Source organism: Scyliorhinus canicula, chromosome 17 (genome assembly GCF_902713615.1).
Source record: "Scyliorhinus canicula chromosome 17, sScyCan1.1, whole genome shotgun sequence".
NCBI lineage: Eukaryota > Metazoa > Chordata > Chondrichthyes > Carcharhiniformes > Scyliorhinidae > Scyliorhinus > Scyliorhinus canicula.
In genome coordinates this window covers 28821641-28840666 of record NC_052162.1, presented here as the reverse complement: position 1 = coordinate 28840666, position 19026 = coordinate 28821641, and the positions used below count along the sequence as shown (strand labels likewise).

At 44.2% G+C, this 19026-nt stretch overlaps 1 protein-coding gene across 7 annotated transcripts in view; it reads right to left on the bottom strand.

Moving 5' to 3' along the window:
• The window catches only part of LOC119952389 (serine/threonine-protein kinase PAK 3), a 264771-nt gene that overhangs the window by 80987 nt on the left and 164758 nt on the right, over positions 1 to 19026 (bottom strand). For all 7 annotated transcript variants that reach the window (XM_038776101.1, XM_038776100.1, XM_038776099.1 and 4 more), the window contains one exon: positions 526 to 722. In XM_038776101.1, coding sequence (XP_038632029.1) covers positions 526 to 700 — 175 coding nt within the window. In that variant the 5' untranslated portion in view covers positions 701 to 722. The remainder of the gene's footprint in view (positions 1 to 525; positions 723 to 19026) is intronic.

The following is a 19026-nucleotide window of genomic DNA, read 5'->3' as shown; positions in this document are numbered from 1 at the left end:
GAATCAAGAAGCCAGGCATCAGTTATCTTTGCCTGTAGTGGTTTCTGGTGCTACAGGAAGGCCCTTGGGAAAATAAGTCATTCCAGACTCAGCTGGCAGGAGTTTCTTTGAGACCTTAAAACAGCACAATGGGTGAATATTGAGAGCCCACTTCTGCTAAATGCATTGGTTACCCTCTATGCTATTTTTCCTGTGTGAACTAACACAGCGAATGATAGCAGACAACAGGCTGTAAGCATCACAGCCAAGCTATGTCCCGTCCTTCACCCATCAACCACACGCCCCAAATCCAACAGCTCTCAACAGATAATACTCAAAAGCTTGATTGGTCCCCCCCCCCCCCTAAATCAGGAATATTGAGGCCAAATATAGCTCCCCCCTCCAAGAACCTCAGCAGAAATCCACTAAATTCACAAAGACTTAGGATAAAATCCTAGCCTCATCACATCAAATGTGGATTTCGATCTTTCTTCCACCATACATGACATCTATTTTAGAAATACAGCAGAGAGGCTGATACTTTACTCTTATCGCCCGCTCCAGGGAAGATTGAGCGCAGTCTGGCTTTCTTGTTCTTCTCCTCGGGAACCAATGGAAGAGGCTTTGAGCCGTGGTTAAGGGAAGATGAGTCACGATTATTACTGTTCATTCTCAAGGGAGGAGCTGGTGGTTTCTCTTCAGCATCAATACTATCTGACATCTTCAGCAGTCGTCACATGTATCTAGAATTGGCAAAGAAAGGAACATTAATATTTTTAGCAATCAACAGGACATTGCTTGCTGAAGCTCATCTCCATGAAGCAGCGCACATGCTCAATGAGGAAATGTCCTGACCAAACATGACACATTTTGAGAAGAAATAAAAAAGCCCAGCAATTTCCTCTTTGGGACATTTTTCAGACAATAATAATTTATTGCCAATCTCGCTCCCTTCTCCCCGCCATTCAAAAGACATCCCTCACAAAGCATCAATGCAGATTTACAAACCAGAGATAGACTGGTCAGAGTATGTTTAGAGAGTAGACAAGCAAGAAAGAAAATCTATTTGATATATAGCAGCATTGATTTTATAATCTAAAATGCTCCTACACCCACTCCACCCGGCCCAGCATCCTGAATACATCATTCATTTTGGGGATTTAAAGTGAATGCACCAACACTGGGTCATACTGCTTTGTGCAATTATGCAAGGATAGGAGATTTGTGGTGAGGCATCCATAATCTGTGGTGTCCATGTATACCTCTGTACTCAAAAATATGCAAATGACCACCAGAAACCGCAAATTAGACCACCCCATTTCAAAGACATTTAATTTTTACTTATTGTTGTCTAAATAAAATTTAGCAGGATTGGATGAAAATGTATTTCTGTGCTTTAGTGCATTCTCAGATCCACCTGCAGCATAAGAAATAGGACGAGGAGCAGGGCATTTAGCCCTTCGAGCCTTGAGAGCCATTAGAATTGCGCATAATGTGCTTGAGACAGAAGAGATCAAAGAAAGGGGATAACACTTCAATATAATCTTTGGGGAAAAATGGAAGGAATTCTATTTTTAGATCATTTATGTAATAGCACTAGCAATTCAGTATCAAAATGACGAGATGGGTTTTGTTTATGTCAACCGGCACTGTTTATTAAGGTAAATATTATGGCTTTGGGTTTCTCTAATTTTCCTTCGGGTTAAACTATCAGCAATAATTGTATTGTCATGGGCTTCATCTAAACTAATCTCCAAAGGGATGAGAAGAATCACAAGGTAAATTTTAAAAGTCTGAATAATTCCGAGGGGAAAAGGCACTGTTAGCCAAATGATGCGTAACCTCCAAACACAATGATATACATAAAATTAGCTAGGAATTAAGTTCATGGAAATATCTCGTAAAAATAGTCCAATTATAACTATGGAATATACCATAATCTTCACCCTTCAGTAGGTCTGCACACAGAACATTGAATTCATTGCAAGTGTTGATGGAATTGAAATATTTAAGATAGCAAAATTAATGTTGTCACTAATTTCTTCAAATACAACCTCTTCTGTATATAAACCTGTGTCATCACTGCTTTCAATGTATTGCTCACTCTTATCAAAATGCTCATTCTTTCGCATGTGAACCTGGGAAAGGTTTGGGTGGTAAACATTCACAGTGGGATTTTCCGCGTGATCATGCTGATAGCAGTTCGCCGCGCTGCAGGTTCCCCAGAGGCGGAGAGTGTAAACAATGAGGTGGGAGGGTTGCCGAACGTCCTGCTTAGTGGCAAGAAAAAAGTTCACACAATTTTTAAAAAATCAGAATATTAACCTCCCTTTGGAATTCTGGTCAGCTCAGCTTCTAAAATTATTATGATCCGAGACCAGACCCCAACAGTGGTTAGGATATTGGACTGAAACCCCAATATTTTAGTTTGTTTGTAAGACTGTGTGGAAAGAATGATTGCATGAAGATGTAGGTCTTAAGTATTTCTAAAACAAAACTTTATTATAAATACAATATTAAACTTTTTAACTTCACACCCAAAAAAGAACAGCTTACAATTACTCCTTAACATTACTACTCAGTTTCCCATTAAACAGCAAGAAAATAAACGTATAGCACTCATACTTGCTTTACAGAACAGATTCTGGCTCTGGTTACAACCCCTTCAGACTCTGTCTGAATATCTATAAATAGCTGCTTCAACTAAGTCGTTTCAGCCTCTTCCTTGTCTTCAAACAAGACTGCTCTGTGTTTAAAAATGTTATTACTGTTTTTTTAATGATCTGAATGGGAAAGAAAATTGCCTTTGCTTGTGGTCTAAAAGAAGAAGGATTGCCAGGCCAGACTTCACTTCCAAAAGCCTTTTTCCAAAATGTTTTCTACAGCTTTCTACAAAACTACCTCTCTCCACAGCGTCTCAAGATGTCTCTCTGCCTTCCTCGTCTCCATCCAGCAATAACCTCACCTCCCAGGCTAAAAAACAACTTAACTTTCCAGGAACTGAAAACACATTAATTGCCCAGGGATGTTCCCCAAGCAAGCTGCAATGCATTAGCCCAGACAGAAAAACACATGTCTTAGTCAATTTCACTTGCTGGCTGCTGAAACCACCCAGGCCCTGCAGAACTGAATTATTTAACAAGAAAATATGACCACTGCAGTCAAACGCATTCCAACCCCAGACTTTTAACCCTTAAATTGCCCAATACATTTATAATACAATTTTCCTAAAATGTTCCAATCGTCACAAAATGTACATGTTCCATCAACAGTAGACCTCATGAGCAGACTGGCTTTTTTTCCTTTCGTTCTTTGTAAAAGATGTTTTTACGAAAAGAGTGCTTAAGTTAGAACTGCACTATCAGAGTCCACTTAAGGTAGTATTTCTGAGACATCCAATTTGCATATCAGCAGTTACGCTGTTGGCCTTAGTTGGGCATCCCCAGCATTTTTTTTAAGACTGACAGAGTTACACTATCCATTTGCAAACCAGTGAAAAGTTCCATTCTTAAATACTGGCACAGAATGCTGTACACAATTCTGTAACTAAAAATAGCTCTGCAAACCATCAGGAAAAAAAAAATTAACATCAGCTGCAGCTATGCGGTAACTGCTGCACAATGTAGGAATGCAGATGAGCATAGCCAGTGATTACGTTTCAATTGACTGTGAAACTTTAAGCGCTAAAAGGCAATGTAAAAATTCAAGTTCGTGTCCCTCTAGGTAGTGTTGTACTACATTAGAAAGTATTCACCAAAGTGACTGTAACCCAGCTGTTTGGCTGTTCTATTGCCCATCCTGATTTGGTGCAGATGAACGTCATGGCAGACAACTATTTGATCAAATATAGAACATAGAACAGTACAGTGTGCCGGTAAATCTCAGTCAAGGCAGCAGCAATCTCACTGCTTCCATCTATAGACATCCAGCTTAATGAATCCTTTACATTTTTCTCTCAAGTTTCATCTTTTCCCTGTCTGAAAATGCTGTGATGTGTGGTCTGAAATGTAAAACATGCTGCGTAACCATGTCATTGGCACACAAGGCTTAAGAATCTAAAACTACACTTAACAGAAGGCTCTCTGGAAATATGATTGGCAGAGCTCAAAAGTAAGCCCATGGTTCATACCCATTTGCCACTCTGCCTTATCCCCTTCAAAGAGATTGTGATAATATTGACTGCTCTGCTGTCACTCCAGCTCCTCCTTGCCGTTCTCTATCCTCTAGCCAAGATGAGCCAATGTCTTTCTGACAACAGAAATTGTCAGTGGTGACTGACTATTGGACCTCCCTCAGACACATTTCTTCCTTCTTCTGCTGATTGGTGTCCTGTTTCTACGCCCCCCCCCCCCCCCCTCCCCCCCTCCCCACCCCAAGCAAATGCCAAAAGATTTGTCAAGTACCAATATTGCATCCTTTCCCTGTGGGGTCATTGCTGCAAAAGTGATGCAGATAGTTCTTTCCTCTCCAAGTTAAAAAGAAAAAGGTTTGCCAAACTCGCCCAAAAGTAGTGACCGTTTAGAAATTGATGGTGCATCTAAGCAGTCTGTAGTATCAAAATCTTGTTCAGAGGTATTTTTAAGTTACAGTTACTAAATTCATGCCAACCTGCTACAGTAATGTTTTCTAATATTAGAATAATAAAAATTAATACATCTATAATACAGATAATATGGCCGTCTGAGGGCACCTATATACAGCTGGAGGCACAACAGGATCTGTTAGAAATTTGGGACAAATTTACCATTGAAACCTGGCAAATGCATTTTATCCAGTCTCCAATGTCAGGCTACATCAGCTTCACCATTGGTGTGAGAATTGTTCTGTTTGCCAGCATACATCTGGTAAGCATCTGTTTTGTAGAAGGAATTTAAAAAGTGTCTTCAAAGATCAGTTTGAATTTGAAGGAAACAGATGAGGTCAATTTCCAGACTGAAAGTAAATGATTTTCAATAAATATTTTCCTAGTTAAATTTCTTCGCCTCGTCTTTTGAGTAATGCTTCATGGAATGCAACTAGGTGACTGAGCCACAACACGAGCATCGTCTTTGTACAAAATATGTATAAATAATCCCAGGGGTGATTCATCGCAAGCTTTTCTCTTCATTCTTTTAAAAATAAATTTAGAATACCCAATTAATTTTTTTCCAATTAAGGGGCAATTTAGCGTGGCCAATCCATGCACATCCTTTGGGGGAGCGAAACCCACGCAAACACGGGGAGAATGTGCAAACTCCACACGGACAGTGACCCAGAGCCAGGATCGAACCTGGGACCTCGGCAGCGTAAGGCCGCAGTGCTAACCACTGTGCCGCCTTGCTGCCCTTTTCTCTTCATTCTGATGGGCAAAACGGTAGGATTTATGGATAATCCACCCTCAGGACAATAAAGATTCAGCAGGAGAGGAGTACTGAGATTATATGGCACATTCTAATGCCCTGTGAATCAAGAAGTAGCAAATTTGGAGTGCCAACGTGATCATTTAACAGTTTTCTATAGATGCACATTTGGGACAGAATCTACCGCTGCTGCCAGCAGTGGGAGGTCTGGCAGGCAGGGGAACTTAATTGGACACGATGTTAAAAATCAGTTTCCCAATGGCAGGGATGAACCTTGGAAATTATGTTCCCAGGGATTTAAAGGCGGGTTAAAGGCAGGTCGAACTTCTCGACACGCGACAATGCAATTAACCTCCCCGGCCAAAGTAAGATCCCCGCCAGCAAGAAATTAGAACATTCACTTTTACGACTGCATACCCCAGGTGAGGTAGATCTCTTCCATGATTAACAGCCAGTCGTTGCTGCATTGTCCTCTTTGTGGAGCATCTGTGAATGCCAGTCTGTGTTTCAGACCAGGTGGTCGCAGAGCAAGTTGTTTGGAGGATGGCCAAGGAAGGGAGGATGGGTGAGTGGGGAAGGGTGGGCCGGGGAAACGTGGAAGGGGTAGGGCAGGCTGTCCCGGTGCCCTTTTAATATGGCGCCTGTACCTTCTACACCCATAATAGGGAAGGGTGGGGGAGCGATTTCCTGCCTGCCCCTGCTGCAAGAATCGGTGAGCTCTTCGCGGATCCATATTTAATGAAATGGACAGTGCAGGATTGAAGGTGGTCACCCATCCTGCACCCCAAATCACTCTCAATTCCGTGCCCACCACCAAACCTAGATTCTAGTCCGGAAGATCCCAGCCTTTCCTGCAAATGCCAGAGGAAACATATTTAACATGTCTGGGGCAGAGATCGCGTCAGGTAGAAGGTAATTATCTTTTCAGATAATATTTATTAATAGAGGCAGTATGACATTCGGTTCATGCGATCTCCCACAGTGGTTTTGATCGACTAAGGGGGTTGGAGATTAATATTCATTCCAGTGCTATTGCTTATGTTCGTAACATGGCTCAATATCTTTGGAGAAATGGACTGAAGCTAGAAAGTGGATGAAGGATTCCAGCTATCTGAACATGGCTAAGGTCTAATCCCATTCCAGCGCAATACGCCATCCACTATCAATGTCAGACAGAAAGAGATGGAAAATTGACATTGGAAACCAAACTGTCAACTCCGTTTAGCGAGTTGGTCACACCGCAGGTGAAGGTTACTGAGGGAGATAGAAAATGGGTGACCAAAAGAAAGAGCAAGAGTAGGAAGGCAGTGCAGGTGTCCCCTGCGGTCATCACCCTGCAAAACAGATATACCGCTTTGGATACTGTTGAGGGAGATGGCTCACCAGGGGAAGGCAGTAGCAGCCAGGTTCATGGCACAGTGGCTGGCTCTGCTGCACAGCAGGGCAGGAAGAAAAATGGCAGGGCTATAGTAATAGGGGACTCGATCGTAAGGGGAATAGACAGGCAGTTCTGTGGACGCAATCGAGACTCCAGGATGGTATGCTGCCTCCCTGGTGCAAGGGTCAAGGATGTCTCGGAGCGTCTGCAGGACATTCTGGGGGGGGGGGGGGAGGGTGAACAGCCAGCTGTTGTGGTGCACATAGGCACCAACGATATAGGTAAAAAACGGGATGAGGTCCTACAAGCGGAATTCAGGGAGTTAGGAGTTAAACTAAAAAGTAGGACCTCAAAGGTAGTAATCTCAGGATTGCTACCAGTGCCACGAGCTAGTCAGAGTAGGAATGTCAGGATAGATAGGATGAATGCGTGGCTCGAGAGATGGTGCAAGAGGGAGAGATTCAAATTCCTGGGGCATTGGGATTGGTTCTAGGGGAGGTGGGACCAGTACAAACCGGACGGTCAGCACTTGGGCAGGACTGGAACCGATGTCCTAGGGGGGGTGTTTTCTAGAGCTGTTGGGGAGGGTTTAAACTAATGTGGCAGGGGGATGGGAACCGATGCAGGAAGTTGGATGGTAGTAAAACAGGGACAGAAACAAAAGGAAGTAAGGGGAAAAGTGCAAGGCAGAGAAGACATAGTCAGAAATCTAAAAGGGCGACAGTACAAGGTACAGTGACTGAGGGGAGCACAGTGAATAGGCCCAGTAATAACAAAAGGAATAAAACTGGAGATGTTAAGATTCAAAACAGAGGTAAAAAAACCAACATAAGTGTACTTTACCTGAATGCTCGTAGTATTCGGAATAAAGTAAATGAGTTGATGGCACAAATCATCGTAAATGACTATGATTTAGTGGCCATTACTGAAACATGGTTAAAGGATGGTCACGACTGGGAGTTAAATATCCGAGGGTATCAAACTATTCGGAAGGACAGAGTGGATGGTAAGGGAGGTGGTGTTGCTCTGTTATTTAAGGATCACATCCGGGCAATAGTAAGGGATGACATCGGTGCTCTGGAGGATAAGGTTGAATCCATTTGGGTGGAAATCAGGAATAGTAAGGCGAAAAAGTCACTGATAGGAGTAGTCTATCGGCCACCAAATAGTAACGATATGGTGGGGCAGGCAATAAACAAAGAAATAACTGATGCATGTAGAAATGGTACAGCAGTTATCATGGGGGATTTTAATCTACATGTCGATTGGTTTAACCAGGTCGGTCAAGGCAACCTTGAGGAGGAGTTTATAGAATGTATCCGCGATAGTTTCCTAGAACAGTATGTAATGGAACCTACGAGGGAACAAGCGGTCCTAGATCTTGTCTTGTGTAATGAGACAGGATTGATTCATGATCTCATAGTTAGGGATCCTCTCGGAAGGAGTGATCACAATATGGTGGAATTTAAAATACAGATGGAGGGTGAGAAAGTAAAATCAAATACTAGTGTTTTGTGTTTAAACAAAGGAGATTACAAGGGGATGAGAGAAGAACTAGCTAAGGTAGACTGGGAGCTAAAACTTTATGGTGGAACAGTTGAGGAACAGTGGAGAACCTTCCAAGCGATTTTTCACAGTGCTCAGCAAAGGTTTATACCAACAAAAAGGAAGGACGGAAGAAAGAGGGAAAATCGACCGTGGATATCTAAGGAAATAAGGGAGAGTATCAAATTGAAGGAAAAAGCATATAAAGTGGCAAAGATTGCTGGGAGATTAGAGGACTGGGAAATCTTTAGGGGGCAACAGAAAGCTACTAAAAAAGCTATCAAGAAGAGTAAGATAGAGTATGAGAGTAAACTTGCTCAGAATATAAAAACAGACAGTAAAAGTTTTTACAAATATATAGGACAAAAAAGAGTGGCTAAGGTAAATATTGGTCCTTTAGAGGATGAGAAGGGAGTTTTAATAATGGGAAATGAGGAAATGGCTGAGGAACTGAACAGGTTTTTTGGGTCGGTCTTCACAGTGTAAGGCACAAATAACATGCCAGCGACTGATAGAAATGAGGCTATGACAGGTGAGGACCTTGAGAGGATTGTTATCACTAAGGAGGGAGTGATGGGCAAGCTAATGGGGCTAAAGGTAGACAAGTCTCCTGGCCCTGATGGAATGCATCCCAGAGTGCTAAAAGAGATGGCTAGGGAAATTGCAGATGCACTATTGATAATTTACCGAAATTATGGATTGGAAATTAGCAAACGTGACGCCACTGTTTAAAAAAGGAAGTAGGCAGAAAGCAGGAAATTATAGGCCAGTGAGCTTAACTTCGGTAGTAGGGAAGATGCTGGAATCTATCATCAAGGAAGAAATTGCGAGGCATCTGGATGGAAATTGTCCCATTGGGCAGACGCAGCATGGGTTCGTAAAGGGCAGGTCATGCCTAACTAATTTAGTGGAATTTTTTGAGGACATTACCAGTGCAGTAGATAACGGGGAGCTGATGGATGTGGTATATCTGGATTTCCAGAAAGCCTTTGACAAGGTGCCACACAAAAGGTTGCTGCATAAGATAAAGATGCATGGCATTAAGGGTAAAGTAGTAGCATGGATAGAGGATTGGTTAATTAATAGAAAGCAAAGAGTTGGGATAAATGGGTGTTTCTCTGGTTGGCAATCAGTAGCTAGTGGTGTCCCTCAGGGATCCGTGTTGGGCCCACAATTGTTCACAATTTACATAGATGATTTGGAGTTGGGGACCAAGGGCAATGTGTCCAAGTTTGCAGATGACACTAAGATGAGTGGTAAAGCGAAAAGTGCAGAGGATACTGGAAGTCTGCAGAGGGATTTGGATAGGTTAAGTGAATGGGCTAGGGTCTGGCAGATGGAATACAATGTTGACAAATGTGAGGTTATCCATTTTGGTAAGAATAACAGCAAATGGGATTATTATTTAAACGATAAAATATTAAAGCATGCCGCTGTTCAGAGAGACTTGGGTGTGCTAGTGCATGAGTCACAGAAGGTTGGTTTACAAGTGCAACAGGTGATTAAGAAGGCAAATGGAATTTTGTCCTTCATTGCTAGAGGGATGGAGTTTAAGACTAGGGAGGCTATGTTGCAATTGTATAAGGTGTTAGTGCGGCCACACCTGGAGTATTGTGTTCAGTTTTGGTCTCCTTACTTGAGAAAGGACGTACTGGCACTGGAGGGTGTGCAGAGGAGATTCACTAGGTTAATCCCAGAGCTGAAGGGGTTGGATTATGAGCAGAGGTTGAGTAGACTGGGACTGTACTCGTTGGAATTTAGAAGGATGAGGGGGGATCTTATAGAAACATTTAAAATTAGGAAGGGAATAGATAGGATAGATGCGGGCAGGTTGTTTCCACTGGCGGGTGACAGCAGAACTAGGGGACATAGCCTCAAAATAAGGGGAAGTAGATCTAGGACTGAGTTTAGGAGGAACTTCTTCACCCAAAGGGTTGTGAATCTATGGAATTCCTTGCCCAGTGAAGCAGTTGAAGCTCCTTCATTACATGTTTTTAAGGTCAAGATAGATAGTTTTTTGAAGAATAAAGGGATTAAGGGTTATGGTGTTCGGGCCGGAAAGTGGAGCTGAGTCCACAAAAGATCAGCCATGATCTAATTGAATGGCGGAGCAGGCTCGAGGGGCCAGATGGCCTACTCCTGCTCCTAGTTCTTATGTTCTTATGTCTTACAGAGCAAGTTTCTAAATGCTGAGTAGCAATGGCTGAGGGTTGAAAGAAATACACAGGATAGTCCTGACCAGGTAAAGGAGAGCATCATCGAGATAAAAACGGAGGCAAAGGCGAGGAGAAATACATGGATGTTCTTACACAGCGACTACATAAAGATGCTCCAAAACGCCAGTGCTGAAAACAGTCAGCTACTCCATTTTTTGCTTCTAAAATGATAATGGACCGTCTCCAAACGGTACCTTCTGATTTTTGCTGAGAAGGAGCCCAAGGATATCTATGCACCATTTAGTCACAGTGGGTGTCTGGGTGAATGAGTTAATTACATCAAATGATTGCCATACTGAAGAAAGGTGAACAAACTAAATAGGAATTCAACATTTGGTACATTAAAATAGATATAATAGGAAGCGAGGTGTTTCCAATCACTTCTCTCCCAACAGAAATGGAAGGACCACTTCACATTGGCCATACTGTAGCAACTTGTAGCACTTTGCAATACGGAGCAGATGGTATTCAGATAGGTTTCTGCTTATGATTACATTTACAATGCCACAATTGTGCCAGAGTAAAATCAAGTGTCATCACCAATCCTGTCTAATCAGGAACAGCACATTGGTGATACCATTACATCGGCAGAATTACTTGGCATTACATCAACTGTCCCATGATTGCTAACATTCAGTGTTGCTAAATGTTATCTGTGGTTGTGTTCTCCACTTTATGAAGCAAAAAGGCATCCATAAAAGTATATTCCTAAACCAGTAAAATGCATTGGAAAGGAAAAGAACTGGATCCAGTTGCATTTCTAATTTCACTTTTTGGTTAAAAGAATAATTGATTTTACCATCGAGTACTCAACCAGTTGGTGATTGCAACTTATTTTAATTGGAGATAAAGGAAATTGGGGGGAGAACCGATTTTCACAGTGTGATTAAAAGTTAAACGCCATTCCCAAACACAACTAGCCTCAAGGTAAACTGAACACGAGGAGAATTATTTTTACCCTTCCATCTAGAAGCAGATGTGTCTTGTACCAAAACAAAAACGACTTGAGTCGATAAAGCGTCTTTCCCAACCACCATATGGTGGGCAAGATCTTCCGGCTGCTCACGTAAGCGGGATCGTCCGCTTCTGCCGACAGCGCACCCACGTCCCAGTTTTCCCGGCAGTGGATTCAATGGGAAGTCCCTTTGACAGGGGTGAGACCAGAAGGTCCCGTCGCCAGACAATGGCAGCCAACCTCCCACTGCTGGGAAACAGAGGCCAGAGAATCACGCCATAGTCAATGATGTAATGTAGGAAACACAATAGCCAATTTACACACAGTAAACTCCTACGAACAACAATGTGATAATGAGCAGAAAATGGGAGCGATTTAATAGAAAGATTTCTGTGCGTGATTTTGGACGCGACTGACGGAGTGTTTCTTGACGGCCGCTTTGGTGAGATTGCGGCTCGTACTAAATGGCATTTAGTGCTGGAAATCAGACCCCACAAGCTTCATCCAAGGTAGTCAGCAATTGGACATCTAAACGCTCCCCCCCCCCCCAGCCCATTGGTCATCCCTGACCTGCGACGCTTCAGCCCCCCCCCCCAAACAAAGCCCAACCCCCCCACGAGGAGTCCCCACCCCCGAGCACTGGGACAACAGCTCCGGCACCCTTGAGCTGCACGCCCGAGAACGCAAATGGCTACTCACCTCCTCAGTTCCCCATAGCAGTCAAATTTGCCAGCTTCACGTTTTTAAAAAGGAGTACGAACCGACCCCCCCAGATTTCCCGCTGGGGAGCCAGTTAATTCCCGGGAGGCTGTTACATTTGACTCCAATCTTGGTAATGAAATGGAAATGAATGCAAATGAGGGTTCATGATATTCTTGCTATATTTGGCCATAATCCGGAACTCATGATCGAGAGCGGGCCGATTAGATAGCAAACTGATCACGCCCAGCATGAATCTCGATAGTGGCCTTTCCAGCTATTTAACTGACTGGCTGCGTGCAACACGGTGGTTAAAACACACCCAATATGTTTCTGTAAGGATAAATGAGAGATCAGTTTTGGCCAGGCCACCAACTCCTCTGCTCTTCTTTGAACTAGTGCCATGGAATCTGTTACCTGAGCAGGCAGAAGTATGAAGGTTTCAGACTACATCCAACAGATAACATCTCCAGGAGGGCAGCACTCTCTCAGTACTTCACTGCAGCCCATGTTTTTGTACTCAAGACCTCGGTGGGATTTACCACCCAACCCACTGTGTGTTTCACGGCGGTGGGAGACAGCCTGCCATTGGCCGGTGGCAGGATCTCCTGATTCCACCATTGTCAATGGAGTTTTCCCATTGAATGAAACCCTCTCCAATGCAAAACCGACGGCTGGGGTGCACTGTTGGCAGGACTGGAAGATTATGCTGGCGTGAACGGCACAAGTGGACCCACAACTTCCTGACTCAGAGATGGGAATGCTACCATCCAATGCTATCATTGCATAGGCATATGGACGATAAGGGAATAGTGTAGAGGGACTTTAGAGGGGTTTCACAGGAAGGCGCAACATCGTGGGCCGAAGGGCCTGTACTGCGCTGTAATGTTCTATGTTCTAATTGCGTCATATTGCAGAATCTTGTTGGGGCATCTAAAGGTCTCGCCTGCTGGGTGGCGAGCTGGTGAGGTACATGTGTTGCCTCTTTTTGGAAAGGCCCACAAGCCAATTAGGCAGTGGCGAGGCCAGTAGCAGGTCTTCCCCTGGAATAAGGGCCCAGGGGCAGAAAGTCTTACCAACCAGGACCTACTACTGGCCAATTGGAGACAGGAAGCTCTTGTGTACTCAGCAGAGTCACTGAGGAGACCGTGGTTGCCCAAGGGAGGACAGGGCGGCAGAGTGATGGGATCACAGAGTACTCCAGGCCACAGGTCAGTAATGTGGAGGAGGGGTGACAGGGAGGGGGGTTGAGTGAGGGTGGCAGCAAAGGCAAATGCTGGCTCTCAATGGTGCTTCAACCCCCTTTCCTGATACCCACTCCCTCAATCAGGCAACAGATGTGTAAATCCCATATTTGAATAGGAAAATTGCTCCTCTTTATAAAGCCATAGCTTAATTACAATATGCCCTGCCTAGTTTTACACTGCACAGAAAACAGAGCTTGTGGGTTAGTGCATTCCAGTAAATTAACGCACAATGACTATTAGGCTCTCTGCACTCCGCTTAATAGTTTGCTGCTCCTTTACAGCTACAAATGGCAGTCATGGTCTTCATGAAAAGCCCTGTTTTATATTATCTAGCAAGGTTGCGCGGATGAATGGAGGTGTTTCCCGGCAGATGGATCTGAATTTCTCCTGGGATTGGCAACCATTGTATATCTTCACTGCTGGTACCAATTTTCCTTTGCCCACAAGACTCATGTCCTAACACCACTTGTTTCACATCTGTGGTCCACTTGTCAAATTGTGGAGTGCATGCTTCGTTTCCGCTTAATCTTTATTTAAAAACGAGGGCTGACTGGCAGAGTCACAGCACCGACAACTTCATGTGCTTTTGGTGCAAGTATGGAACGGTCATTTCTCAAAAACTTGCAGGTGGATGGTTCTGCAAGGAGAGTCTGTTTCTTCACACTTCGCTGCACCGTCCACTTGTCAGCAATGCTGTTTCCTGCTTCTTACCTTATGCAGACCTTCCCCATATACTGCTTTGTTTCTGCGGCAGGCAAACAATTTTATCAATCTTGTCACAAAAGTCTCCGTGTGTGTGTTTCTGTCTGTTTCTAATACAGCCCAAAATATCCTCTTTACCAACTTTGCACAATGGTGGCTCATGAAATTAACCACTCGGTTACTAATAAGGGGCAGCTTGCCAATTCAGATGTGAAATTTTCTCACACAACAGATTGAAAGTACCTTCTGCATTTGCAATACCTCTCATTATAAGCAAAATGTTTCAAAAACTGTATATAATTGGGTTATCTTGTCATCGAGTTAATTGAACTCTGTTGTACTGGTGTTGGTTACAGAACATATCGGTTAAGAAATCTTTGTAGTCTCCAGTACATTAAAAGCTACTCGGAACCATATGCACATATCCAGTGAAGGGTACAGGCAGACAGACAACCTACTGTATGTGCTGGTGAACACATTGTGCAACTTGTAAAAGGCTGCTACTCAAAAGTAAAGGAACATGTCAACATATTTTGATAAAAGCTCCTGTAGCTTTTTCCAAAGGTGCAGAGATGGTTTACAGAGGGCGAGGGACTTGTTTCTGGAAGGTCGGTTTGCCAGCTGGGAGGAGTTGAAGGAGAAACTAAGACTTGGGGGTGAGGGCAGATATGTTTCGGCAGGCAAAACCGCCTAGTGCTGCAGCGTGGCTAGGTGACTTGATGGGAGTTTCTGTACCTTTAGAAGGTCACGTATACTGTGAGGGGACGATCGACGAATTCTATCGTAGATGGCGGCCGTTCATGTTCCACTTTAAGAATGTGGTAACTTTTAGCTGTTGGGGGTGGGAAGCGGGGGTTCTTTTGTTTTTATGGGGGGGGAGGTGCTATAGTTGTTGGTAGGAGCTTTTTCTATTGTTGACAGATGTTTGACTGTTGTTTTGATTTGTATCAAATGTCGAAAGTTCAATAAAAATATTTTTTAAAAAAGAAAGGGTTCACAAGATTTTTACAAAGGGTCTGCAGGTGGGAAGAGGTGATGGCCTAAATGAGAGGATTGAAAGGCCAACATGAAAGCATGAAGGAAGTCTATGGGTTAGTGGTGGAGTGGCACTGTTTGCAACTCATATGGATTGCTGGAATAGTGCAGATACAGCAGTGGAAGGAGAGCTGCCCCATACCGAAATCACAGGATTATTTCCCAAAAGGATGGCAGTGACTCAAAGTGGCATGTGGGTTTAACATTGTCTATAGTGCATGCAGGATTTGGGAACACAGGTGTTTCCACTGATTAACAGATGTCTGGGCTCTCAGAATATATAATGAGGCTTGGTTGAGAGCCCGGACATTCATTAGGTGTTGAAACACCTGAGCCAAGAGAGAACATTGCTTGACTGACAGCTCTGGCTATGATTTCTGTTGTACAATATTTACACTAGACTATAAAGGGGTTTCAAGTGCTTACAGTTTCAACTACTGAAACTTAAAAGGGTCAAGGTGGTTGACCTTTCATTACCCTGCAGGGACTTTTAAAAAAAAGATAGTGTAAAGTTATGAATGAATGAACACCTTTTTAAGGCTTTTTCTTAAACACATGCTATGGGTTCATAGGTTGTTTTCAGTCGATAATGGGTGAATAGTCATGGACAAAGCATAGCTTGATGTTGGAGGTGTGAGAGGCAATGGGGCTGAGTGGAGGGGGCATGGATTAGCATAAATTGGTATGAAGAGGCATAAGGGTGTGTTTGGGTGGCATATCTTCTTATCTGAGGCATGAGATGCACCTTTTGAACTTACTATTTAAAAAATCCCCTTCATGCAGACTATGGTTCATGACACTTCGGAGTTGCTGTGAACCATGAATCAGTGAAAACCGGCCTACCTCCAGGATTAGGAGATGCCTATCCCCACAATGAAGTCTCCTTTCCCTGCAATGAAGCTAGCCAGATTGGGAATTCATGGTGGGAGCTTCTGACTCGAACTGGCCTATAGCCTTAAAGGCACTCCTGAAAATCTGACAGTTTGGGAATGGGTTTGGGAATACTATAATCGGGGCTCAATCAATCAATTTTCGAGGACTCCTGAGTCATTCCAACTTGGTGCAAATCCAGGTCCTTGTTCCTACCTAGCTCTGGGTACCCCACATTTTAGGAAGGATTTGAAGGTATTAGACAGAGTGCAGAAATAAATTCATGAGAATGGAACCGGGGATGAGGAATTTCAGTTGCGTAGACAGACTTGAGTAGCTGGAGCTTCTTGAACTAATGAAGATGAAGGGGAGATTTGACAGAAGAATTCAAAACCATGAGGAATCTGGGCAGGGTGCAGAGGAAAATACTGTTCTTGTTGGCAGAAGGATCACCAATTTAAGGTGATTGGCAAAAGAAACGATGACATTATGAAGAAATTCTTTTTGTAAAATGCAGTGAGTGGTTAGGATCCGGAATGCACTGTGTGATAATGTGATGGAGGCAGATTGAATCGAGACTTTTACAAGAGAACTGGATAATTATCTAAAGAGACGAATTGCAGCACTATGGGGAAGAAAAGGCAGTGAGTCTATGGGAGGGGTGGGGCGGGGCATTGGGGAGGGGATGTCATTGGATGAGTTGCTCTTGCAGAGAGCCAGCATGGGACACAATGGAGCAAACTGCTTCCCTTTGTGCTGTAAACATGCTACAATTCCACAGCATACTATATTCCAGGTGCTTTAAAATCAATCTTCCCTAAATTTAATCATAAATCTAAAGAAGAATTTCGGATATACAGAAAGAGTCCGAAAGTTGTGCTGGAAACACGGACAATACGATCCGTACAAAAATGAAAGTGGAGCTCATTTGTCCTTAGGGCATGCTTTGCTCCTATTCCAAAAGGAAGCAAAAGAAAAAAAACACACTGAATTTGTGTAAACTGGGAGACTGGACTTCCATGAACTGGAGCACAGACACCACCACTCATTAAATGCGAAAAATAGAGAAATTAATCCAGGTCCTTGTTCTGCCAACTCAACTTTCCTTCTGCACTGATTGGGAAGAAACCATCTGTTATCCTGTCGCTGATTTCGTTTAAAATTTTGCTTCAAAGCACAAAAAAAATGATCTGATTCATTATAGGAGTTAGTATGGAACAAGTGATTTAATCCGGGAGAATTTGATCAGTTTCTTTTGGGCGGGATTCTCCCATGCCGCGCCGTTTGGGAGAATCGGCGTTCGCGACATTTTTTCCCGCAGCGCCAGTCCGACGCCGGCAGGCGATTCTCTGAGGAGCAAAGAATCGGCGCATTTGTGCCGGCGTGTTTGGCGCGGCGCCGGTCGCTGTCCGCGGCTGGGCCACCGATTCTCCAGCCATGATGGGCCGAGTGGCCGGCAGAAATGGCAGAGTCCCACCGGCACCGTTCACACCTGCTCGCAGTCGACGGGAACTCTGCGCGCAGGGTGGGGGGGGGTGCGCTCCGATGGGGTTTGGCCCGCGATCGGAGCCCACCGATCGGCGGGGCGGCCACTCCAGCCCCGGCCCCATTTTATTATGCAGCCGGCCCCTGAACCCCCATGCCATGTTGCGCCGGGGTCGGCGCGTTGAGGAAGTCCCCCGCGCATTCGCGGGTTGGCACGACCCAACTGCGCATGCATGGGTTGGCGCGGAGTCACTGTGCATGCGCGGGTTGGTGAGGCGCCTGGTTTGTGCCGGGAAGGGCAGCTGGAGCGGCGTGAACCACACCAGGCCCGTGCTGGCCCCCTGTGGGGGCCAGAATCGGTAGTGCACATGCCCGTTTCGCACCATCGTGGAACGTGACGGCGTTCACGACGGCGCAAACACTCTGCCTCCATTACGGAGAATCCCGCTCAATGAATTTACCTCACCTTGTGGGGTACGTTATCTGTCCACGATTACCCACAGAATATTAGCTCCTGAAGCACTGAGTTTGAGAGAGATCAAATGCTTGTGCTATTAAAGAAAAAGACAGCGCCTCAGAACCTGGCTGCTCAGGTCTGGCCCGGCTAGATATAGATAATAGCATCCTGACAATTCTATCAGAGTTCAAATTACAGGTGCAAGAGGTGGGGATAGGAAAAAAAAAGGCCTCTCGTCAATTCTTCAAGGCTCCAACAAAGAGGGTCTGTTAAATATACCGAGAGTCTGTTAAATATACGGAGAGCTCTGAACAATGCACATGACCACCGTTGTACAGCTGCGATGCCAGCCCCTGTGCTCAGTTACCTGTGAATTAGAATGCTCTCAAATCTATCACTGTATGGGCTGCCCCAATCCCTCTCAAACAATGAAAAATAAAAATAGTATCCAAAGAATTGGACATAGATTCCACTGTGGTTTAGCTAGAATGGCTCAACTTTACACAATTTATATTTCATGTAATCGTCAAGCTAAGTGCTGGTCACTCTTTATTTAAAAGACAGCATTTTACTCACCTTATTCACAGGGGCATTCCTGCACAAATGATTCCAGTGTGCAGTCCACAGTTATGGAACGGGTTGCCAGAGAGGCTGTTATCTGCAGACTTCAGTCTTTGATGAAGTCTTCTTGACTAACACACTCGGAATTGATAAACTATTCAGCAGCTGTCGCTCATTAATATTCAAGCATCTCAGGCAAACCTGCATTCTGACTGGAAGGATGGCTGGGACCAAATTTAGATCAATGATACCTCAACGTGATGGATGACGCCATTAGATATTCAGAACTTTCCTGCGTGGACATCAGTCTTTGAGTTAATGGCAACACAGCCTTCATAGTTCTCCAAAAGAGCCGTACCGTATGCAAGGACAGTTTGTTTTGATCTTTCACATAATAAATAAATTCCACCCTTCTCCCTTGAGAGTTCAGGCGATTACTGCTGTTTGGTTCCAAGGGTTCTGGAAACTCTCCAATACTTTCCCCGGGGGGGGGGGGGGGGGTAAAGAAAATCAGTAAAATTTCCCCCTGATTGTTATTCAATGTGCTAATTTAGTTTC